The 24,944-nt window shown below is 58.5% G+C and overlaps 1 protein-coding gene across 1 annotated transcript in view; it reads left to right on the top strand.

Annotated features, from left to right (window-relative positions):
- RGMA (repulsive guidance molecule BMP co-receptor a) overlaps positions 1 to 24,080 on the top strand; it is a 49,148-nt gene extending 25,068 nt beyond the window's left edge. Inside the window, exons 3-4 of the mRNA XM_055417731.2 lie at positions 12,680 to 13,194; positions 21,706 to 24,080. Coding sequence (XP_055273706.1) covers positions 12,680 to 13,194; positions 21,706 to 22,428 — 1,238 coding nt within the window. The 3' untranslated portion in view covers positions 22,429 to 24,080. The remainder of the gene's footprint in view (positions 1 to 12,679; positions 13,195 to 21,705) is intronic.
- The last annotated feature ends 864 nt before the right edge of the window (positions 24,081 to 24,944 follow it).

Here is a 24,944-nt window from a genome sequence, read left to right as displayed (position 1 = left end):
GCCCGCTAACACCGGGTTCCACACTCCTCTCCAGCCTCATTCCCGTGGCCTCTGGCATGCCCCTGGGCTCCAGGTCCCTGCTGGTCTCCGTACCTGCCACCCACCCACCCACCTTATGGGTGGGCAGCCCCCAGGCCTTGCTCATGCCATGCCTGGTTTGGAAAGGGAATGCCCACTGGCAAAGCCCAAGGTCCATGCCACCTGTCGGGGCCCAGCGCCATCCCTCTGATGACCTGAGGACCGGCCACCTTGGCTGCTAACACCTGTGCTTCCTCGTGTCCTTGTTGCTTCCCGAGTCTTGGGTTTGTAATCTTTTTCTAAATCACTGGATCTGTTTATAAGGGCAGGAGGCCCATTTCCTTTTTCTTCGTGCACTTTTCTTTGATATGCACCCCAAACACGCCTGGCACAATCCCGGAAATTACAGGACCGTTGTGTTTCTTTGTGTTTCTGTTTGTTTTTTTGCTCCACAGACCGAGAATGCAGGTTTGGGGAGGGGGGTTGTCCAGATATCCCAATCATTCTTTCCAAAAGATGTATGTTTTTCTATTTATAAAGACAGTACTCATTTTTAAACCTAAAGATAGAAAGGGATAAATAAGAGAATGAAAATAACCAAAATTCCAACCTCCCACAGGCTGCCATCACTAGTTAACATTCATGAATAGCCCTTAAGACATGGTACTGTTATATTCTCCACAATATGATCATTTGAAGGAAAACAACAATTTTTTTTAATTTATTATTTTGTATTGTAGTAGAGCCTATTAACAATGTTGTGATAGCTTCAAGTGAACGGCGAAGGGACTCAGCTGTACATATACATGTATCCATTCTCCCCCAGAACCCCCTCCCATCCAGGCTACCACATAGCATTGAGCACAGTTCCATGTGCTGGACAACAGGTCCTTGCGGAAAACAACATTTAAAATATATTTATTTATTTGGCTGTGTCAGCCTTAGTTGTGGCACAGGCTTAGTTGCCCCAAAGCATATGGGAACTTAGTTCCCTGACCAGGGATCGAACCTGCGTCCTCTGCATGGCAAGGCAGATTCTTAACCACCGGACCACTGGGGAAATCCCCCCAAACAACAATTTTTAAAGCTCTCCCAATTATCCAGTGGCCAGAGCACCCGAGGTATTCTGCTAAATGTTTGAAATATGTCACCTTATGAGATGGCCACCCCTCCCCCCGCATCATCATTGTTCGCCCTGTGTCAATGAGGAGACAGAGGGTCAGAGAGGTTCCTAGCATGAGACAGCTGAGTCAGCAGCAGAGCCAAGAGGAGAACTCAGACCCCTGTCCTTTCCCACATGCCACATTTTGGATAAACACACTCATTAAACGCGCTCTGTAGCATTTCAGACTCTGAGCTGTGCAGCATACAAGGCTTTATGATGAGCGGGGAAAAATAAGAAACTCTGGAGATATGAGTGGATAGCAGAAAGAAGAGGGACCACGCTTCCCCACGGCTCTCATGCTGTTGCCTCTTCCCAGAGACCCTCTCCGCTCCCTGTCCATCCCCAGCGTAGCATTTCAAAGCAGATGCCACCCCACCGTAGGTCACTTTGGCAGAGCTGTCGTGGTGCAGATTTTCCCGAGTCAGATTTATGTCTTTGGGGTTTTTGCTTATTTATTCATTTCATGCACCATTTCGCCCAGGCAGTCGGAATACCAAAACGCCTATTAAAGTGATCCCTCTGCGCCCAGGTCCCTGCAGAAAGGAGCCATTATTGCTCCCTGTGCTAAGGAATGTTCCAGGAACACAGGCTCATACACGTGTGTGCACCAGCCGGGCCGGTGCCCTCCCAGTGCTCGAGGAAGGTGGAAGAAGGGCCTGCCTGCATAGGGTGGTGGGGGAGCAAAGCCACTTCATAATGGATTTTGACCTGGGACAGCTGAGCAGAGGAACTCAGGGCTCTTGGAGGCAGGACCGGAATGGAAAATTGTCATCTCTGAGGCCAGCCTTACCTAGACTTGCTCAAGAGACGCGGTTTCGATCCCTGCGTCGGGAAGATCCCCTGGAGGAGGGCATGGCAACACACTCCAATATCCTTGCCTGGAGAATCCCATGGACGGGGGAGCCTGGCGGGCTATGGTCCGGGGTGGGGGGGAGGTCACACAGAGTCTGGTGCGCCTTAAAGCAGGAAACCCAAACCGCTCACCCGCAAGCTTCATTTATACCTGAAAAGTGACGCTTTTGCCCCCAGTCATTGCTCCCTGTGGAACCCAGGCTTGCTCAGCTCTTTGCCCTCCTGGCAGGGTGGTCTTGGCATGGGATCCTGCGCCCAGCTTCTGCCTGCTGTGGGCCCTTCTGACCCAGAGGAGCCCTGCTGACAGGCCCGCCATGGCCTTGGGCCTGACGGTGAGCACATGTGCTTTTTAATGCCCTCTTGGCTGCAGATCCAGCTGCGTGTGGCTCCAGGGGGAGCAGGGTAGGGGAGGGTGTCCAGTTGGGAAAGCTGAGGTGTGCCCTTTTCCTTGGCACTCAGCGTGGTTTCCTGTAGCGACTTGGCGTGTGTGGAAGCTGGGACAGAGAAGCCTGGCTGGGTGTGACGAGGGGGCAGTGCCGCCTGCCCAGCTCGGCGAGTGGCACTCAGCCACCTCTGCCCACACTTAGCAGTGAGTTAACCCCCAGCTCCCCTATGGCTCAGCCAGTACAGAATTCACCTGCAATGCAGGAGACACAGGAGCTGGGAAGACCCCCCTGGAGGAGGAAATGGCAACCCACTCCAGTGTTCTTGCCTGAAAAACCCCAGGGGCAGAGGAGCCTGGCGGGCTGTAGTCCCCGGGGTCACAGAGTCAGACATGACTGAAGTGACTTAGCACAAGAGCACACATCCCCTCCTGCCTTCCCTCAGCCAGTGCAGATTCTCTGAGAGGTCGCCCCCTGCCTGCTTCTTTCTCAGGTCAGCCGGTCCCCAGAGGAAATCCCCGGTGCTCTCAGGGGGGCAAGAGGCACGCTGGAGTCATGGCAAGGGCGATTCCTTGGGCCATTCTCAGGCTGAGCTGAGAGGAATGCCTTTGAGGACAGGGGATCATTCTGACTGCTTGTGGGTTAAGTAAGGCAGGGTCCTCTGCACCTGGTGGAAAACACAGTCCCTTCCCTGGGTGTGTGCCTCTTCGGTATCTGACGCCAGACACCTGCGTGTTTATGCCAGGACGGTGCAGCAACGAACCTGGCAGCCCCAGGCATCTCTCAAGCTGGGAGACTGGAACACTGCCCAGCCAGAACTTGCCAAATTCTGGCACTATATCCATCCCCTGTCCCCTCCCAGGAGAGGGTGGGGAGTGGCCCGCTGCGCCCGCCTGGTGCCACAATGAGGTACTCCCTGGTGCTCCCAGAGAATGGGAGCAGGTTTCCCACCTCCTTTGGGATCCGCATCCCAACTCGTTGCTAAGAAACGAGCCTCAGCATCACTGCTGCCCCGGGGTAGGGGGTTGCGGGGGGCTCTCAACCCTTTCCACTGAGTCCTCCTTGGAGCTGTTCTCCCTCTGCTCTGCCTGCTCCTGCCCTAATTAAAGCCATCCTCCCTTATGTTACGCCACTGCCTAAAATAGCCTTCTCATCATGCCACACGCGTACTGAAAATTACTCGGTGGGCTTCCCGCTCTCAGCGGGATCTGACCTGAAATCTTTGGGCTGTCTTATCAGGGTGCAGCCAGGTAAGCAGAAACCACACAGGGTGTTGCCACAGAGGGAAACTGTTAGAGTGGATTGTGTCTAGATGGGCAGGGGAGGACGGGCAAGGCCACGAGGGACCACGGAGGCAGACACGGCGTTGCAGGAGGGGACTTCCGCTCCTGGGACTGAGGGGACAAGGGGAAGAGGACCTTGGGGGCCTGAGGCTGTGAGGAGGGCTGCTGCTGCACGGCTGAGCTGGGTATTTGAAACAGCAGCAGCTGGAGGAGAAGGGGCAAGGCTGGGTTGTGATGACTGGGTCAACCTGGCTGGGCCTCCTGCGGTGCCGCCTTGTGGTGGAATCGGGCAACAGGGAGCTGGGTGAGTGGGGATACAGGGTTTGCACAAGAGCAGAGCAAAGCAGTTTGAAGCTGAACCACATTCGCTTCATCCCCGGCTTTCACTCAGGGCTTCCGTGGCTGGCTCCAAACTCCCAGCGCACTCACTGTTAGAGTCCGGAGTCGCCCTTCCCTCAAAGGAACAGAGGACACTCACGATAATGCAAGACACACAGCGAGGTTTATTTCCAGCTAGCTGGGGTCCTTGTTGAAACCCGCTGCGTCGGGCGGACACTTGGACCCCAGCTAGCTGGAAATAAACCACTTGGACCCCAGCTAGCTGGAAATAAACCTCGCTGTGTGTCTTGTATTATCGTGAGTGTCCTCTGTTCCTTTGAGGGAAGGGCGACTCCGGACTCACCACCCGGCATTTCGCCTTCCGGCCCGTGCCAGCTGTTTCAGAGCCCCTTGGACCTCTGTACCTCTGCCCCACATCGCCTGGCGGATCCCACTGTCCTTCCAGACCCCGCGGAACAGCTGCTTCCCGCTACTGTCTGTGCCATCGTCCTTCAGTCTCTGTACACGTGAACCTTCTCCCAGGCACCCCGGTGGTTTCTATAGCCAACTTCACCTGAGCTTGTTCCAGGAATGGCAGGAAGCACCTTGCCTGCACGCAGTGGACTGAATCCAGAACCTCCAGCTAGAATACAAATCCAGGCAGTTACCCTGCAGACCACAGAGCTGGGCCAACCCAACGTGATGGGCGGGCTCGCCTTCTAAGACGTCTTACTCCTTTAAGAAGAGGCAGGTTTTTTCTTTCCTGGCTCACCCCACCCCTCCTACACCACCACTGAAATCTGATCTAATCCCTTTGCACGAGGGTAATTTATTGGTCTGTTGCGCTTTTCTCGGTGGCAAATTGCATTGTCTTTATTCCTGGGTTCAGGCGCAGCAGCAGCTCCGCATTCCTAAGACTCCTTTCTCAGGGCCGGGCCTTCGCACCCCTCGGCACTCGGCGAAGTGAGTTTTATTGGGCTTCTTTGTTATGCAAACAAGGCGGTAATAATCAGGCTATTATTCTGAAAGATTGGGCTTGATTAACAGTTCAAAGGAGGTCTCCGAAAGCAGCTAATGCCATGGCGGTGCATAAATATCTCCATCCTGCCTGGGTCTGTACAGCTGCTGCTCCCAGGTCCCGGCACCCCGCCCCCCACCCCCATCCCCCCCACCCCCCCACCCCCGCCTTTCTGTTCCGAGAGGCTCTGGGTTGCAATTTAAAGGAAAAGAATTAAGTCAGGCAAGCTGTGTGGCTGTGATTTCTCTCACTGCTGTCTCAGACCTCGAGGAAGGTAATCTCGAGCCCGTGCATGTATGCATGCATGCTCGCTCAGTTGCTTCAGTCATGTTCGACTTTGCGACCCCATGGACTGTAGCCCTCCAGGCTCCTCTGTCCATGGGATTCTCCACACAGGAATACTGGAGTGGGTTGACATGCCCTCCTCCAGGGGATCTTCCTGACCCAGGGATCAAACCCGCATCTCCTGCATTGCAGGCAGATTTTTTTTTTTTTTTTTTTACCACCAGGCTGGATCCCACCTCCTCACAAAGTGAAAGGTTACAGAGGTGGGAAAGGTTACAGGGGAGGGGGTACAAGTGCTTTGAGTGACGAGTGCAGGAGTCAGAGGATTCTCAGGGGATCTGTGGGCACGAGGTGGCACCCCAACTCGGGTGTGGATGGTTGACACAGTTCTGTGAGGCCCAAAGAAGGTGGTCCAGGAAAGCCGAGGGGCCATCTCCGGTATCTTCAGGGTTACTGTTGAGCCTTTTCCCTGTGGCCCGAGAGAAGGACCAGAACCTGCATCCATCTCCCTAGAGCCGGCAGACCTGGGGTCCACAGCTGGAGCTGTCACGAGCAGGAGGGGCCAGGCCGGCCCAACAGAGCTCCAGCAGCAGTGGAGGCCGGACTGCCACTGGACAGGGGGCTTTCCTGCCGCGGGGGCTGGCTGGAGGTGCAAACTGTTGACCTGTGGCCGCTCTCAGGCCCCGGGTTTTAAAATTCCATGCTACACCTTGGGAAGCTGACCTGGAGTTTGCCCACCAAGCGATCTGTAGTTACAGTGATCTCAACCGGAGAAGCAGAAGCCTTGGGCCTCACTGCACAAGTCGAGAGCAAATGGATCCCCAGGGTCCCCAAGTCCTGCTGTGGCAAGGGGTCCCTCCTCCAGTGCTGAGTGTGGGCTCTTGTCTAACACTTACAAATGAACTGTCCAAGGAGACACACGTGCTGGTAAAGCAAGAGACTTTATTGGGAAAGGTGGAGAGCAGGGGGGTGAGGGAACCCAGAACTGCTCTGCCACGTGGCTGGCAGTCCCAGTTTTCCCAGGATGGAGTTAGTTTCCAGGTTGTCTCTGGCCCCTCATTCTGACTCAGAGTCCTTCCTGGTGGTCCATGCATCGCGAAGGATGGATTCCAACAAGGATTCTGGGAGGCTGGTAGGACGTACGAACTGGTGTGTCCTGTCTCCTTTTGACCTTTCCCGAATTCTTCCAGTTGGTGGTAGCTTCTTAGTTCCTTGTTCCTTACCAGGACCTCCTGTTGTTAAGATACCTCGTGTAGGTGGCTGCTGTCTTCCCTGGCCAGGGCAGGCAGTTTCATTCAGTCAGTTGGTTCCCATAACAGCCCCAGCCTGTGCCCCACCATTTGAGCCAAGTCTCCAGCATCACGGGGCACCAGAGGGAATTCAGGGGTTTCCCAGTGGTGACCTGGGCTGGCCAGTGTCTTTGCAGCCTCAGGATTCTTCTCTGTTTGTTTCTTAGTAGCTGATCCCCGAAGTCCTAAGTCCCAAGAGGCTTGAGTCAAAAACAAAACAGGTGTCCTAGGCTTCCGAAAAGTGTAAAGTCTGTGCACGGTCTCAGCCTTTTCCTGGGTGCCTGAGATGGAGCTCCAGGTACCCAGGGTCAGCACGGGCTCCCTGAGAGCCACCCCCGCCCTAGGACAGACACAGCAGCATCTGAGATGGAAATAGGAGCTCGGGAGAACTTTGAGGCCCTGGCTCTGCAGACTTCGGCTGCCGCCTGGCCGCGTAGCAAGGTCTGCAGGAGCCAGACCTGAGCAGAGAAGGCCTCCCTCAGAAAAGCTCACCTCCTCCTCCCACTCAGAGTAAGGTGTTTCAGACTCTCAGACTTCCCTTCCTTCATTCCTTGAACACTCATATCAGAAAAGGCTAAGGTTTACTGCCTGGAATTCAGATGGGTTTGGCTTTTTTTTAAAGATACGACACATAAAAATCAGCCGCTTTGGGCTCTCTCTGGCAGGTGACGCCCCAATGCAGAGCTTTTCCTTTTGATGCTGGGCCAGATTACATCAAGTCTCTGACCTGGGAGGTGGCGGTGGGGGGAGCTTCCGCCTGTGATTTACAGAAGTGGACACAGGGCGGCAGGATGGCCCCACGGGGGTCAGGGCCCCCTCGGCTCCCCACCCATGGGGACTGTCCAGCTCTAGCATCCCTGACGCCCTTCCCTGGGCCCTCCACCCAGGAAATGACGGCAGTCAGGCTGGGAAGAGCTGCACAACCTCCTGGAGAGAGGGCAGAGGGGAACGGGGTCACCCACGTCTGGCCCTGGCTCTTGTTACTCTCAGTGGCCTCTTGCAAGCCTCTCCCCCAGCCTGCTCGGTAACATCTCCGTTACCATGCGAGCACCTGGGCCTCCTCATAGATATCCAGAAAGATGTGCAAGGCCTGAGGAGACCCAGGACATCGGGGATGTGTGGCCACAGGCATCACAGTCCTGGCTTGATCCAGGTGGGGCTGGGCCTTTGGGCGTGAGTGGACCCAGGAAGAGCTGCCCAGACTCTGATCTGAGTCAAGGTGGAAGAGCAGGTTCCTGGCCCTGACCTGAGCAGGAGGCAGCGGCATGGAGGCTGCGGGCAGTCCCTGGGTTTCCAGGGAGGAAGCAGGGGAGGTGCTGGCTTCCTTCCAGCCCTGCTGCGTGACCTTTAGCCCCTGACCCCACGGGGGTTGTATGTGTCCTCCTCCGAGACTGTTGGCAGGGACTCTGATCTGGGGAGTGCCCGCTGGTCCCAGGTACCGCCCGTCCACCTCCTCAGTCCCCAGCAGGCTGTGAGGCCGGTGCTGCCCACACTTCACAGATGTGGAAACTGAGGCCAAGCCACTCCCCACAAGTGCTAGGAGGGGACAGAGCGGGACCTCGGGCCAGACCCCCGCCCAGCACCGTGCATGACTAGTGTCTGCTTCAGACGTCTCCACTTTCGGCCCAGTCCCGGGTGACAGCATCACAAACGTTCTTCAGAAGGTTGAGAGCTTCTAGCTCAGCCCCACCACCACCACCCTGCCCAGATGGAGGCAGAGAGTGGGGCCTTGGCCCCTGGGTGCAGGGAGGGCAGGAAAGCACCCTCTGCCGCCACCTGGGGAGTGGGCGGGGCTGCCATCCCCGCCTGTTGCTCCCCGTGGCTGGGGGGTGCAGGGGACACAGGAGAAGGCGCCCGGATGAGCAGGGATGAACAGATGAGAGCTGCCCACTGCGGCCACTCCGCATTGGCTCCCTGCTGGGCTTGCTCCTTGCTGGCCCCCAGCCCAGACCAAGTGCCCAGCGCACATTTCAGACCTGTGCGTGTGGCGGTGGAAGGGGTGGGGGATGACTTGACCCCTCTGAGGCTGTTGACAAGAACCCACTCTGGCCCCAGAGGGCCTGGCAGAAATGCAGATTTCAGGCCCACCAGGCTGGTGGGGTCAGAGCCAACCTGGTGAGCACAGTGACATCTGAGGAGCGACCCTCTAAGCAGATCCCCCGAGCATTTGAGGGACTCCCTTTAGGGGGGTGCCTTAAAGGGGATTTCAGTCATGGGTTTCAGACATACCAGAGAGCTCTGAGACACTGCTCTGAGCCTGGTTTTCAAGGCTGTAGAGACAGCAGGACACCCCCACAAGAGTGGAGCCACACATGATGGGGGTGAGGAGTGCCCCCCTGACAGTCCCACACCATCTGAGTGCAGGCTGGCCCTGCCCTAGGCACCTTCCTGACCCCAGCCTTCAAGTCCCCGCCCACCGCTGGCTTCACCCTGAGAAACAGACCCTGGGAACCAGCGTGTGGATGCCGTGCCACAGAGAGTGTGTGGGCCTCCTGGTGGGTGGGTGTCTCTCGACATCACAGGCGCAGTCACCCTGAAGCCCATCAGTGGGGGAGTGTGCCCGAGAACCACCCAGTGGCCACTGGAGGGAATCATGAAGGCGCCAAGGTTGTCTGAAGTCTTGGCGCTGCTGAGGGTCCAGGCCCTTCAGGTCTGAGACTGTGTGTGCTCAGTTGTGTCCCACTCTTTGTGACCCCATGGACTGTAGCCCCCCAGGCTCCTCTGTCCATGGGATTCTCCAGGCAAGAACACTGGAGTGGGTTGCCATGCCCTCCTCCGGGGGAATCTTCCCAAACCAGGGATCAACCTATGTCTCTTGCGTCTGCTGCTTTGGGAGGAGGGTTCTTTACCTGAAGGGCCAAATTCAATTCCTGCTTCTTCCTCACAATGGAACCTCAGGCAAGAAAGCCAGCCTCCCTGAGCCTGGCTCTGCTCCTCTAGGAGATGGGGTGCTGTAGTGTCTCCCCATGGGGCTGCCTGGGGCCCTGAATGACGTGGGACCTGTGGGGCCCAGGCCACCGAGCCTGGGACACAGTCAGTCGACTGGGACTTCCGTCTCTGCCGCCCCAGCTGGGCTCTGGAGGACAGCTGAGGCCACTGCAGGTGTGCGTGTGCTTCAGCGGTCTGGCTGTAAAGGGACAGGCACTGTCTTTCATGTCCTTTGGACATGGTAAGAGCCAGAGGGGGGCCCGGGGCTGGTGGGCAACAGATGGAGCCACAGCAGCCACCACGCAGCACAAGGCTCAATCCTTCCGGAATGGTTTCCTCCGAGATGCCTATTCCAGAATTCCGAGAAGGCAGCAGGACAGGGCAGCGCACCTGCTTCAGAATCATTGAGGCAGACTGGAGTGGACATCACACAGACCAGAGGTGGAGGGTCGGGGCTGCATCGGCCAGTTCCTCTGACCCGTGTTCCTCCACCTGGCTTGTTCTGCACGATGCCCTTCACACCCAGCCCTCTGCCTCGAGGGTCTTCGTTACTGTCTCCCATGCAGGCCATGGTAGCATCTGCAGCCCACAGGGAGGTTGGGCCCTTGGGCCTCTTCCACAGGTTGGAGAATCATGAAGATGGCAGGCCCAGAGAATCTTCTCGCACCTTTTTTTTTTTTAACTTATGACTGTACTGGGTCTTCATAGCTTGCACTGGCTTTCTGTAGTTGCAGAGAGCAGGGGCTACTCTTGGCGGTACATGGGCTTCCCATTGCAATGGCTGCTCTTGTTGCAGAGCACAGGTCTAGAGCATGCAGGCTTAGTAGCTGAGGCGCACGGTCTTAGTTACATGTGGAATCTTCCTGGAACAGGGATCAAACCCGTGTCCCTATGCTGGCAGGAGGATTCTTATCCACTGCTTCACCAGGGAAGTCCCTTCTAGATGCCTTTTAAAGGAGTCCTGGGCCAGGAACGGGCCTTTCAGGGAGGGCGGCCACACAGGGGGTCTCCCTGACCGGGCAGCTGTTCACGGCCCTCACCACCTACCGTTCACCAGGTCCCCTTCTTTTGGTCAGCACGCTTCAACTTAAAATGGGAAATCTGTAGCTCTCCTGTCCAATCTATTTTCCCCAATACATATTTAAGTAAATACATAACTTCTCAAGTTGAAAGAAGACTGCTTACCCAGATACCACATGAAATGGCCTTGTTTACCAGCAGTGTGACAAATTCAGGTCACGTTAGAGGAAAAGCCTGGATGTTAGGACGAGCATCTTGTTTCCGAGATGTGTGACTTAGGCAGGCCACATCTGCTCCAGGAGCATGGTGTCTGCTCCTGCAGAGGTGAGTGAGTGCCTCAAGATAGGTTGTCCAGGCACAGGGCCAGGCAACGGCCTGCACGGTGCTTTTGGAAGCCAGCCCCCATGGATTTCTGTCCCTGCTTTTAATCCCCACTTGATTGTATAGGTGAAAAGCCAGTTGTTCAGTCGCTCAGTCATGTCCAACTCTGCGACCCCATGGCCTGCAGCACACCAGCCTTCCCTGACCTTCACTGTCTCCTGGAGTTTGTTCAAACTCATGTCCATCGAGTCGGTGATGCCATCCTCTGTTGCCCCCTTCTCCTCCTGACCTCAGTCTTTCCTAGGATCAGGGTCTTTTCCAGTGAGTCGGCTCTTCGCCTCAGGTAGCCAGTATCAGAAAGTAAATAGACTTTTCCATGGTTAAGAGCCAGATTAGCAGCCCAGGCAGGGGTGGCTGGAGCCTGAGCCCCCCTTCCTCTGCTGACTGGGCTGAGACACCAAACGCTGGGCCTCCTAGCTGGTCTGCTGGTCCCTGTGCCCCTGGAAGTCAGTGTAGAAGCTTCCCTCCTGCTGCCACGTGTAGTCTCCACGAGCTCTACAGAAGAACCCAGGAGGCTGGGTGGGAAAGGGCAGCTTCCATGTGTGTGTGTGTGGGGGGGGGGTGCACAATTCAGGTGTGTTAAAGTCACAGGTCTCAGGCACGAGGTGGGATGGTGATAAAGACTCCTCCTGCTAACATAGGAGACGTGGGTTCAATCCCTGGGTGGGGAAGATCCCCTGGACCAGGAAACAACAACCCACTGGCAGTCTTGCTGGAAAATTCCATGGACGGAGGGGCCTGGCGGGCTACAGTCCATGCAGTTGCAAAGAGTCAGGCACAACTTAGTGACAACAATAAAATTATCACTAAGGTCTCAAAGCTTGTGAGTGACCTTGAAAAAAAAAAAAAGCATGAATTGGAGCACATCCAAGGTTATCACTCTCAGCTGCTTCCCAGCTTGCTGTCCACAGCAGGATAATGGTGTGTGGAACTACATTACTGACAGGGAAGCTGCCCTTAGTCTGTAGAGGAAGCCAGGGAACCAGGGCCAATAGACTAATCCCAGTGGCCAGCATTCATTGAGCTTCTGCTCTGTGCCCCATGCAGGGGTAAGTCCTTTCGCACTTTGAGCAACCACGTAGGGTAGATACTATTATTACGCCACATTGTAGATAGATTGATGAGGCAGGTGGCCTTCCCAAGTGGCTCAGTGGTAAAGAATCCACCTGCACATGCAGGAGACGTGGGTTCAGTCCCTGGGTGGGGAAGATCTCCTGGAGAAGAGGATGGCTAACCCACTCCAGTATTCTTGCCGAGGAAATCCCATGGACAGAGGAGCCTGGTGAGCTGTATAGTCCTTGGGGTCGCAGAGTTGGACAGGACTGAGCACACACTGAGGCACAGAGAAGTTAAGTGATTCGTGCAAGGTCACACAGCAGCAGAGATCGGAACCCATACTGAATAGTGGGGCTTCATTCGCACCCAGATTGCTGTTGCTGTGAATGTGTCAAAGGCACAAGGGTGGGCAGAAAGCCTGGGGGGCTGGGCTGGAATAGGGAAAATAGGGGCACTCCCAACCCTTTAAGCCTGTGGAGGGCTGGCCACCCAGGGTCGTTAAGGAATGTAGGCAGGCCCGATCTTGCACTGGATCACCTCCCACCTGCGGGACCTGGGAAGAGGCCTCCTTCCTCCCTTGCACGTGCCCGCCGCTCTGGCCCGCGGCGGGGGGGCGGGGGGTTCCAGAGGCCTGGGCTCACCATTTCCAACCTGAAAGCGCCCCCTTCTTCCTGTCCCCGCAGCTTCCTCCTCGTGCAAGATCCTCAAGTGCAACTCTGAGTTCTGGAGTGCCACGGCGGGCAGCCACGCGCCGGCCGCCGACGACGCCCCCGAGTTCTGCGCGGCGCTCCGCACCTACGCGCTGTGCACGCGGCGCACTGCACGTACCTGCCGGGGGGACCTGGCCTACCACTCTGCGGTCCATGGCATCGAGGACCTCATGAGCCAGCACAACTGCTCCAAGGATGGCCCCACGGCACAGCCACACCTGCGCACGCTGCCGCCACCCGGGGACAGCCAGGAGCGCTCGGACAGCCCGGAGATCTGCCACTACGAGAAGAGCTTCCACAACCGCGCGGCCGCCCCCAACTACACGCACTGCGGCCTCTTCGGGGACCCGCACCTCCGGACTTTCACAGACCGTTTCCAGACCTGCAAGGTGCAGGGCGCCTGGCCGCTCATCGACAATAATTACCTGAACGTGCAGGTCACCAACACACCGGTGCTGCCCGGCTCGCCGGCCACTGCCACCAGCAAGGTATGGGGGACGGGGGAAGGGTGGGGTGTCACAGCACCAGGCCCTAGGATCAGGAGGGCCCAGACTTTCCCCTACTAGACCCAGACGCCTCCTGCACCCAACATTTTCTTATTGTCAGTCAACGAGCTGATTATTTAGGCAGGAATTTTCTCCTAGCTCAGCTGGTAAAGAATCTGCCTACAATGCAGGAGACCTGAGTTTGATTCCTGGGTGATCCCCTGGAGAAGGGATAGGCTACCCAGTCCAGTATTCTTGGCCTTCCCTGGTGGCTCAGACAGTAAAGAATCTGCCGGCAATGCCGGAGACCTGCCCTTCGATCCCTGGGTGGGGAAGATCCCCTGGAGCAGGGCATGGCAACCCACTCCAGTATTCTTGCTCGGAAAATCACATAGACAGAGGAGCCTGGCGGGCTACGGTCCATGGGGTCACAAAGAGTCTGACACAACTGAGCAACTAAGCACAGCACAACACAGCAAACCACCCTGGAGGGCTTCCCTGGTGGCCCAGCAGTCAAGAATACACCAGCCAATGCAGGAGACATGGGTTTGATCCCTGGGTTGGGAAGATACCCTGGAGAAGGAATGGCTACCCACTCCAGTATTCTTGCCTGGAGAATTTCATGGACAGAGGAGCCTGGCAGATTACAGTCCATAGGGTGGCAGAGAGTCAGAAATGATTTAGCGGCTAAACAACAAAACACCCTGGAACCACCTTTGCCCTTTGCCTAGAGTGGGATGTTCCTTTAACTACCAGCCACCAGCCACTAGGGGTCTTTGAAATCAGCTGTCTAGGGTCACAAGCTAGCACATAGGCATAGATTTGTTGGGGATGGGGGCTGGGCGGGCAGAGTAGAACAAGATAGGAAAACGGAGCCTGCCTTAAAGGTGATTTGTGGATGCTTTGTAGGTGGGAGAGAAAACATTTAGGAAACCTAGCTTCTGTTGTTCATGTGTGTACACACTGGGTTCAGATGTAAGATGGGTTTTTTCCTGGGGTTAATGGTCCGGAAAGTTTAGAAACACTCCCAGAGCATTCACTTTCAAACTTTTGGAGTATTCTTCTCTTGCCTCAAACTGCATTTCGGTACAAGTCCAGTGTCAAATCCTGATAAAGAGGAGCCTCTATGCAGGTATGTTTCCACCGTTGTCATCACTGCACTTTCTGTCCAATAGGGGTCAAACCCCACCCCAGACAAATGGGCCTGAGCCTCCTGGAGGTGACGGCCCTACCCAGGGATTCCCATTGCAGCTGCACGTTTACAAACTGAGCAGATTTTAGATGATAGTGGTTCTGGAGCCCCCAAGCCAGTCTGACACCAGATATCTGGGTGGGAATCAGATGTGTTCTTTGTTTAAAGCTCCCAGTGATTCTGGGGCATGAAGGGCGTTAAAGATGCTGGCTGGAGGACAGGGCTGCAGGATGCTGCTGGGGGCATCAGGAAGAGGGAACAAGTGAGGACAGGGCATCAGCCCACTGGGCACTCCAGGGGCCACCCAGGCAGCCTCCCCAGCTGGGGCACCTCCATTTGACACATCCAGAACTGAGGCTTTAAGAGGGAAAGTGGCCTCTCCACCTAAGTGCATTCAGCTGGAAACCATGCTAGGATTTCATCCGGGCCAGGGGACTCTAGAGCCTGGCAGGTTCTTGTTGTCAGGAGAGGTGGTTCCCACCTGGAAGCCCCTGAGGCTGCCAAGAGCCAGTCGTCTTCTGATCCAGGGAGGCTTCAGTGTCTGGGTGGTAGTACTCAAGTGCTGCTCTCAGAGCCCCACCCAGAGGCAGCCCCGATGTGGCCCGGGCCCAGGCAACGGGACATTCCAGTCCCCTCCAGACTCTTCCCCACCCCGTTTGCAGGGAGGATCTCCCATGACCTCAGACTCAGACTCAGCCAGAGGACATGTTCTCAAGTCCAGGAGACCCAGGGTGATCGGAGCCCAGGCGACAGGGACACCTCTGCCTCCCCAGGGCCTGGCCCTCAGAGTCCCCAGGGCTTCCGATCTGGCAGTGGGTCTATTTTGCCAAGAAGAGCACATTGCAGGGCAGTGTGTGGAGCAGCGCCAGGCTGGCCCACAAGGGTGTTTCTGTTCCTTCTCATCCCTCCACACCCCGGGGTAGGACACCGAGGTGACCTGGCCGCCAGGAAAATTCCTGCCACCTCCCTCTGCTCCGGTGGCCCCTGCCTGCCCACAGGGATCTCTCTGGGGACCAGCTGCTGGGTAGAAAACAAGCAGGCCGTGGCCCCGTGGGTGCTCTCACAGGCCTCTGGCCCCGGGCCATGAAGCCTGGTGGGCGGCCTCACCTCTTCCCCACGCCCAGCCCTCTGCAGACCAATGGGGGTCCAAGGCAAGGTCCTGGCTGCGCTCTCTGCGGCCCCTTCCCCTACCCGCCTTTCTCCCAGGAGCCAAGATAAATGAGTGTCGGGAGCCTGAGGCTGTGGCTTCTAAATCCAGCAGCAAACATGCCGTGGAGGGGACCCCGCCTCCTCGTCCCCTCCTGGCAGGGAGCAGAGGGAGGCTCCCGAGGGTGTGAGAGGGCTCTGGGCCTCGGGGGACCTGACCCAGGGTGGCTTCGGGATCAAGGGTGATAACAGACCTGGGTGGGGTTGTGCTCAGTGACCAGCAAGGCGGGACTGCTGGTGCCTTAGGCTGGGGGGGACGAGGTAGAGAGAGATTTTAGATCACCTGTCAGGAGTCAGTCACGACAGAGCGACTGAACTGAACTAAACTGATCAGGGAGTCCTACAGGCCAGGCCGAGGTGCCTGGCCGTGGAGTGCCGCGATGCCACCCTGGGCTCCGTGGACCCTCGGTGCCTCTCTCAGCGGGGGTTATTCCTTCATTCATTCCTTCTCGCGTCCCACTCACTCACTCATTCATCTGGCCCGCACGCTTCATCTCTGGCCCGCTTACTGCTGGGCACCGCGGTGGGCAGAGCTGCCTAAGCAGACTCGGGAGCGCCTCCCTTCCTCTCGCGGCGCGGAGCCACCAGACGGGCCTGGCACTCTGCCGCAGGGCCTCCTAATCAAGACGGCCCCTTTCTGCCATGACCCAGGGCCACCTAGGTCTTCCAGGCGGAAGAAGTGCTTGAGCAGCGCCCTCTCTGATCTCCCCATCAGCCAGAAGGCAGCGTGGGCTCTGCTGGAGGCTGAACAGCAACAGGCTCCCAAGTCTGTGGCCAAACCTTTCCCGGGCCTTAGGGCGGAGACCCGGCCATGTGTGCCCAGGCGAGAGGCACCAGTGGCTGCTTTCCAGCGCACTCGGCCTGCCTCGGCCTGTTCTCCTCTGGGCCTTCAGTCCTCAGGTGTGTTTGTTCCTCCGCCGCTTCAGAAAACATCGGCCAGACGGCTCTTCTGTGCGCGGCAATGCCTCCCCCCCAGCAACCGCTGGGTTAATGATGGATGGCAGAGATCAGCCCCAGGGGTGCTCCTGACAGGGACTGGGGCAGCGGGATGCTGAAGGTCTTGGGGTCGGGTGGCTCCACCCGGAGCCCTGGGGAAGGCCTCCTTCCCGTCCTGGCGCTGAGCTTACCCCCGAAGCAGACCGAGTACAGGCTTTTACCCCCAAGGTAGTGGAGCCCCGGCTTCATGACCCCCAATTCCCAGGTGGCGCTAGTGGTAAGGAATCCGCCTGCCCAAGCAGGAGTCATAGGACATGTTTGATCCCTGGGTCAGGAAGATCACCTGGAGGAGGGTATGGCAACCCACTCCAGTGTTCTTGCCTGGAGAATCCCCATGGACAGAGGAGCCTGGCGGGCCACAGTCCGTGGGGTCGCGCGGAGTCATACACGACTGAAGCGCTTTAGCACGCAGGCACTCCCCAGCCACGGTTCCTCACCCAGGAGCGTGATATCCTTGCTGCCCAGCCCTGCTCCCCCGCCCCCCGCCTCTCGTGGAGAGTCCGGATCTAGAGTTTTCCAGCCCAGGCTGACATTCCCGTGGGGCCTGCCTCCCGTTCCTGCCCACCCCCCTGCGCTGCCTTTCTCTTTCCTGCCGTGCTGGGGGCACCCCATTTTGAGCCTCAGGGAGGAGAGGAGCTCCGTGCCCCCGCCCCGCGCAGGTCCCCCGGAGCACCCGCATTCCCAGCATCTTTCACCCGCTTGGCCCGTGACATCGCCCCCCCCCGCCCCCGCAGTGCGGGCCCGTGAGGACAGGGTCGTGGACTGCCTCCTGCCCGCGTGTGGACACAGGCCTGGCCCCACTGGTCGTTTGATGACCCGGGGCTCCGCCCGCCGCCTGGTTGGGGGGCGCGGGCCCCCGGGGAGGGGGGCGGGAGCGGCAGCCGCGCCCGTGGCCGCGTTGGCAGCCGGCCGCCCCGCTTTCGACAGGCCCCCTTCATGCTGTTACTTGTGGTTGAGTCCCAGGCCCCGGTGCCAAGAGGAGGCGAGCAGCCTGTCAGCCTTCCAGCAGACTGTCTCCGCGAGCGACGGTGGGGAGAGAAACCAGCCTTTCCTGTTCCAGGGAGGCCGATGGCAGCGGGAAGGCTGGCCCGCTCCCCGCCCGCAGCCTCCGTGTGTCTGTGTGGCCCTGCGCACCGCACCGGGCATGGACCCCCGGGCCCCGCGGCCACGCCCCCCCAACCCCCGGGGGCAGGACCACCCACTGCCCGGACCACCCTGGCTGCGCCCCCCCAGCGCCCCCCGCAGGCAGGTGGCCTCCGCGTGGGCTGAAAGCCTTGGATGCAGGCGAGGCAGCGGAGGTGGGTCCCCGTGCAGTTCTGGGTGGTGGGGGCATGGCCGCGCCGTGGGCTTCGGCGAGGCGCAGGGTCCGGGCGGAGTGGTGCGGCTGCAGCCCTCCTGGACATCCCTCCGTGAACCAGCGGGCCACCTCCCCAGAGCAGCTATGACCTCCGGGGGAGATGGGGAGACGGAATTCCCCGGGCCCAGGGAGTTAGGCACGCGGGCCCCCTGACGTCGCCCTCTGTGGCTCGGACAGCGCCTCCAGCCTCAGCTTCCGAGCACACGCCCCTGCTCGCGTACTGAGAGGACCATACGGTGTTTCCCCTTCCCACCGGCCTCTTCATCCGCCGGGGCCCCGCAGCCCCAGCGCCTCCGCCCCCCAGACGTCTCAGTTCAGTTCAGTTCAGTCGCTCAGTCGTGTCCGACTCTCCGCGACCCCATGAATCACAGCACGCCAGGCCTCCCTGTCCATCACCAACTCCCGGAGTTCACTCAAACTCATGTCCACAGAGTCGGTGATGCCATCCAGCCATCTCATTCTCCGTCGTCCCCTTCTCCTCCCGCCCCCAACCTTTCCCAGCATCAGAGTCTTTTCCAGTGAGTCTAGGACCCATGAAAAGGCTTGCCTTCCTTTTAGAGCCCGAAGGAGAAAACCCGCATGAGCCAGCCTGGACTACATCAGTCTTCACACCCATACAGTCACAAGAGGTGGTTTTTTAATGTTTCTTTTTTCATATATTTATTTATTGGTTTGGCTGCACTGGGTCTTTGTCTTTGCACCTGGGATATTCAATCTTTGTGAGGCATGGGGGATCTCATTCCCTGCCCTGGGATCGAATCTGGGCCCCCTCCTGCATTGGGAGCATGGAGTGATAGCCACTGGGCCACCAGGGAAGTCCCTAATTTTTACCGTTTCTGATGGAGGCAAGCACGCAGGAAGGCCCAGGGGCCTGGAGTTCCCCAAAAGTCATATGGTCGGCCTCTCTCAAACTTACCCCTCATCCTCACGTTCTCAGGAACAGGGTCTGTGTTCCCCCGAGGGCCCTCATCCATCGCTGGTCACCCGCGGGCTTTACACTACGTGAGGGGACCTGCAGAACAGTGGCAAAATGCAGCCGGGGACGCCTCTGGCGGGCTCTCACTCTTTCTGCCCTGTTGGTTTGCTCAGCCCAGAACCTTCTGTAGCCACTAGTCTGCCCCCTCCAGTCCTCGGGGCCCTCAGCCCCTGCTCCCGAGGCCCCCAGCTGGGGCCAGTTCCCCCTCAGGCTCCCGGCTATGCCCCCCGCCACCACAGAACTGCAGGCACAAGCCCACCCTGTGCCCACCGCACACCCGCGGTCCTGGCTGCCCCTCCCTGACCCTCCTGCCCTGCTGCCCCGTTGCTGCCATTCTGGGTTTTCTCCTTGGCATCCAGCAGGTCTGGACCCTTACTCTGTCGCACGCTCACCCTTAGGCCAGACACTCCTATCGTGCGTTGCTGCATTGCTCTGGGCCTGGAGAGGGGTGCAGACCATCATCATGGCCTTCAGCCACCATGCAGCCCCCGGGGCCCAGGCAGAGAATTCTGCCAAGGCCAACCTCCCACGGCGTCAGCAGCGCCCTGCCCTTTGCCGAAGCCCCTTTGGCCTGCAGACATCACGAGGAGGCGAGGTGCCCCAGCTGGTGAGGCTCTTCTTCTCCAGGCCTGGTTGGGGTGATGGGCCAAGGCCTGAGAACAGGGGCTGGGGGCCCTGCAGAGGTTGGGGGGTGGGCTTTTAGCCAGGGTCCACAAGGACCCACAAGGGCACCATCTTGCCCCATCACCCCTCCTCCCTGCCTGGCTTCAGGCTGCGAGTTCAGGTTCCAGCTGCCCTTGGTCAGGGTGGTGCCGTGGCCGTCAAGGCACGCAGAGCCCCCGGTGGTGAAACAGCAGGCCCCTGGCAACAGGAACGGGCATAGGGGGCTTCCAGCTTCACTCACGTCTCCGCCCCCCTCAGTCTTCCTGGTTACATCAGGAAGGAAAGCACAGCCACGCGTCTCACCCTTGATGGTGGCGAGACAGGTCACTCCATGGGCTGCTTGTCTTTTGTCCTTGTCCCAGGCTGCCCACCCTATGACTGTTTTCACCAAAAATGTCCAGCAGCTGCAAACCAAGAGCCCAATTCCAGCTCTGCCTCCTGCTGGCTGTGTGACCTTGGGCCAGTCACTTTACTGTCTGAACGAAAATGTCTTCATCTGTAAATTGGGTGTATTGTCCCCTCCCCTGCAGCACCGCACGGGCACATTATTAATAAATGCGGCGAGTGAGCCCATGTCTGTGTTCTCAGGAGGAGAGTTCCTGATGGAGCTACTTGGCCTTCTGCTTCTCCAGCAGCTCTACGCAGCCCCTGCCCCGGCTGCAGCTCCCCTGGCCGGAGCTGCCCTTTCTGCCTGGAGCCCCCATCTCCCTTCTGCTGACCCCGACCTCCCTCCCCCACCACTTCCTCCTGCTCCTACCAAGGCCAGGCTGGGAGACCCCTCGGGCCAGCCCTGCCACCGTGGCCTCTGCTGGCCTCTGCCTTTCTGTGGACTTTGCCTGCTTGTTCTTCCTGCAAACATCAGTCTCTTCTGTTCTACCTGCTGTCTTGTTCAGACCCGGGACCATTATCATTTTCCTGTCGCTGCTGTAACAAGTACCACAAACTAAGTGATTCAGACAGAAATTGAGCCCCTTGTACTCCTGAAGGCGAAACATCTGAAATGGGTGTTTAAAAAGCTCAAGATAGGGACTTCTCTGGTGGCCCAGTGGATAAGATATCTGTGCTCATACTGCAGGGGGCACCAGTTCGATCCCTGATCAGGGAACTAGATCCCACATGCCAGAACTGAGAGCTGGCTCAGCCTAAATAAATAAATAAAATAGCCTAAATTAAAAAAAAAAAAAAAAACTCAACATGTTGGCTGGGCCAATCCTTCTGGGGGCTCCCGGGAGAGTCCGTTCATTGCTTCTTCCAGGCCTCTGCCGGTTGCCGGCATCCTTCCATCCGTGGCTTGTGGCCACGTCCCTCTAGACTCTGCCTCTGTAGAGACACCTCCTTCTCTTCTGCGGTCAGATTGCCTGACTCTGTCTTACGAGTACACGTGTGATTACACTTAGGGTCCATCAGGATCATTTCTCCATCTCAGTGTCCTTAACCTAATCCCACCTGTAAAATCCCATTTGCCATTGTTGTCCAGTCGCCAAGTCATGTCCAACTCTTTGTGAACCCATGGACTGCAGCACACCAGGCCTCCCTGTCCCTCAGCATCTCCTGGAGTTTGCCCAAGTTCATGTCTGTTGCATCGGTGATGCCATCCAACCATCTCAACTTCTGTCGCCCCCTTCCCCTTCTGCCTTCTATCTTTCCCAGCATCAGGATCTTTTCCAATGCGTCAGCTGTTCCCATCACGTGGCCAAAGTATTGGAGTTTTAACAGGTTCCAGGATTTAGGGCATGATATCTTGGAGGCTATTATTCAACCTCCCACAGTGGATAAAGACTTTTTATTTTTAATTAGGCCTGCTTGTCGTTTTATGATTCCCCTCTGCATATAGTAAATGAGCTGTTTTTCTATTTAGAAAAGTAGTTTCTAAAGTTCCCTTTATAAATAATAATTTTTAAAAATTAAGCAAATTGTCTTAAAGAAACATATTAAATGCGTAACAGCACAGGTCTCACCAAAGAGGGACCAAAACAGGGAAGGGACAGTCTGAAGTGTGCTGGGGTCTCCTGCCTTCCTTCTGCTCGGTGCAGAGTGTCATGATGAGTCCAGGGCTGGGCCTCGTCCCCCGCAGTCACCAGCACCATCTCAGCCGTCTCTGTCTCTGTGCCCTCTGGCCCGCAGCTCACCATCATCTTCAAGAACTTCCAGGAGTGCGTGGACCAGAAGGTGTACCAGGCTGAGATGGACGAGCTGCCCGCCGCCTTCGCCGACGGCTCCAAGAACGGTGGGGACAAGCACGGGGCCAACAGCCTGAAGATCACCGAGAAGGTGTCGGGCCAGCACGTGGAGATCCAGGCCAAGTACATCGGCACCACCATCGTGGTGCGCCAGGTGGGCCGCTACCTGACGTTCGCCGTGCGCATGCCCGAGGAGGTGGTCAACGCCGTGGAGGACCGCGACAGCCAGGGCCTCTACCTCTGCCTGCGGGGCTGCCCCCTCAACCAGCAGATCGACTTCCAGGCCTTCCGAGCCGGCACGGCCGAGGGCCCCGGCGCCCCCCAGCCGCCGGCCGCCAGCCCCGCGCCCCCGGCCCCGGACACCTTCCCCTATGAGACAGCCGTGGCCAAGTGCAAAGAGAAGCTGCCCGTGGAGGACTTGTACTACCAGGCCTGCGTCTTCGACCTGCTCACCACGGGGGACGTGAACTTCACGCTGGCCGCCTACTACGCCCTGGAGGACGTCAAGATGCTTCACTCCAACAAGGACAAGCTGCACCTGTACGCGAGGACTCGGGAGCCGCCGGGCCGGGCGGGGGCCGCCCCCGGGCCGCCCCCGGCCGCCTGGCCCCTCCTCGGCACCCTCCTGCTCCTGGCCTTGCTCCCCGCGCTCCCGGGGGCCGCCTAGGACGGACCGCGTGGGCCGGCGGCTTCCTGCTGGCCCCGTGGTCCCCGCAGGGCTTTCCCGCGGGGGACGGTTACCTCCCCGCCGCCTTGGGCTGCCTGCTGGTGAGGGCTGGGGGCGTGGGGTGTCCCCTCTCCGCACCCGCGGGGGGGCCCAGGACCGGGGGTGGTGGCGACGGGTGCTGTGACGTGTGTGACCTCCAGCTGTGCAGAGAACGAGCTGCCCCCACCCCCGTCTCCGCGCACCCCACCGTGTGAATGTGCAGATCAGAGCCCCCGCCCCCACGTGAAGCCCCCCTAAGCCCCACCAGAGACCCTGGGCGGGGCAGCATGTCAAGCTGCTCCCACCCCTGCGATGCACTGAGAGAGGCCCGGCTGACTGCTGCACACGCGCCCCCGGGGCCGCCTGCGCCCGCTGCACGCACACACACTACACACTCGCACACACGAAGCCGGGGGCGGGGGGCGGGCCCAGGCTGGACCCCTGAGCAGGGCATCCCTTCCTGCTGGGCTTTTAGGACACGCCCCAGGGCGATGCTTGGCTTCTGTAGAAAACTGAGGGAACCCTTTGGCCAAAACGTTGCACCCTCCCGGTGTCTTCCTGCCCATGGCCTCCCCATGAGCCCAGGAGAGACCACCAGGCGCCCCCAAGCTGGGCACGGGTTCGGGCCCCCGTGACCGGGCCCCACATGTTGGCACGCGCTCTGAGCAATGACCTGCTCTGGCCCCTTACCCCCACCACCCGTCCTTCCGTCCCCCTTCCCGTCTACCATCCTTGGGAAGTCCAACCTTTGTTTCTAAATTCTCTACACGGAGAACCGCCTTGATGTCTGGTCCTCCCCAGCAGGTGGTAAGATCCGGTGGGCAGGGAAGCTGGGGCCGCAGGCTGTGGACCGGGGACCCAGCGGAGAGGGCCAGCTGGCCTGCCCTCCTCCTCTGCTTTCTCCTCGCTTGCCCCCACCCGCAGAGCCCCGCTCCCCACCCTGCCCACCTACACGTCTGCCTTCCGGGGAGAGGAGCGGGAAGACGTCTCAGCCCTTAGCATCCGCGGCAGGGTCCCCGCTGGCTCAGATTTCCTCTTAAGCCCCGCGGCCACAGGGAGACTTCCCCACTGTAGGTCAGCCAGGCTGTCCATCCGAGGAGCCCCAGGCCAGTCCCGCCTCCGCTGCTGTTTCAGAGACCCCAGGAGGCCGCCGCGGGCTGGGCTCCGCCCCCAAAGGCGTGGCCGTGCCCCCGAGGGCCCCGCTTCCGCAAGCCCCGGACCCCCATCCCTGTCCCCCGCGCCGGCCGCCCTCTGCTGACCCCGGGGACCTCTCATACACTGGCCCAGGAGGCTGCGGACTGGTCCCCGCCTCCCCCTCCAAGAGGTCCCCTCGGAGCCCTGCCAAGCCGCAGGCAGGGCGGGCGGGCGGCGGGAGTGTGGCCCCAGCCCCTCCCTGCTGGTTTTTAGACGGTCCCTATGTTGGAAGTAAAAAGTGAAGCACTTTATTTTGGTTGTGTTTGATCACGTTCTGCTTGGAAGTGGGGGCCCCTCACTGTGTCCCGCGTCTGCGACCTGTGTGGAGTGTCACCGTGTGTACATACTGTAAATTATTTATTAATGGCTAAATGCAAGTAAAGTTTGGGGGTTTTTTTGTTTTGTTATTTTCTTTTGGACTGTGTGTCAGAGTTTGTTTTCTGAACGGACGTTGGCTCCTTTGTGGGTGGTGGGTGTCCCCTTACGGGGGGGTGTCCCCCCGTGTGTATACTTGGCAGGGAGCAGCATATGGGTGTGTGTGTTGTGAGAGCTGAGTGTTGTGAATGCCTGCAGAAGGGGAAGCAATTAAACAACCAAAGCCCCCTACTTCTCTGAAATTACTTTCCTTGCTTTGCTCTGTCTTTGGGGCTTGAGGGGTCCAGGTTCCCTTGCCAAGCTGGCATCATCCCCAAAACAGATGACCACGTGCTGGAGGAACCTGGAGGGTGGTTGGGCTGAGGTGGGGTGGGCTGGCCTGAGATCCAGGAGGAGTCATCTCAGCTCCTCCCATCAGTGCGGGATCCAGGAGCAGGGACTAGCTGCCTCCGTCCCCAGAGGTGCCCCCCTCACCTGCAGCCCGGGTAAAGTAATGGCGCTACCAAGGTGAGCAGAGGACCAGAGCCTGCCGGGGCCAGCTTCTCTACTGGCTGTGTGCTCATTTCATCCAGGGACGTCCCTGGGCTTCCCAGGTGGCCCTCTGGTAGAGAACCTGCCTCCCAGTTCAGGAGACACAGGTTCGATCCCCAGGTCAGAAGATCCCCTGGAGGAGGGCATGGCAACCCTCTCCAATATTCTTACCTGGAGAATCCCACGGACAGAGGAGCCTGATGGGCTGTGGTCCATGGGGTCGCAGAGTCTGACATGACTGAAGCAGCCAAGACAGCACAGCACAGGGACTTCCCTGGTGGTCCAGTGGTCCAGCCTGCACCTTCCAGTGTGGGTTTGATCCCTGGTTGGGAGCTAAAATCCAAAAAAACATAAAACATCATAAAAAACACAGCATC

The sequence above is a fragment of the Moschus berezovskii genome, chromosome 21, assembly GCF_049115385.1.
Source record: "Moschus berezovskii isolate FMDL1 chromosome 21, NW_MosBer_1.0, whole genome shotgun sequence".
NCBI lineage: Eukaryota > Metazoa > Chordata > Mammalia > Artiodactyla > Moschidae > Moschus > Moschus berezovskii.
Note: the sequence above shows the minus strand (reverse complement) of the source record. Positions and strands in the feature narration are given on the sequence as shown.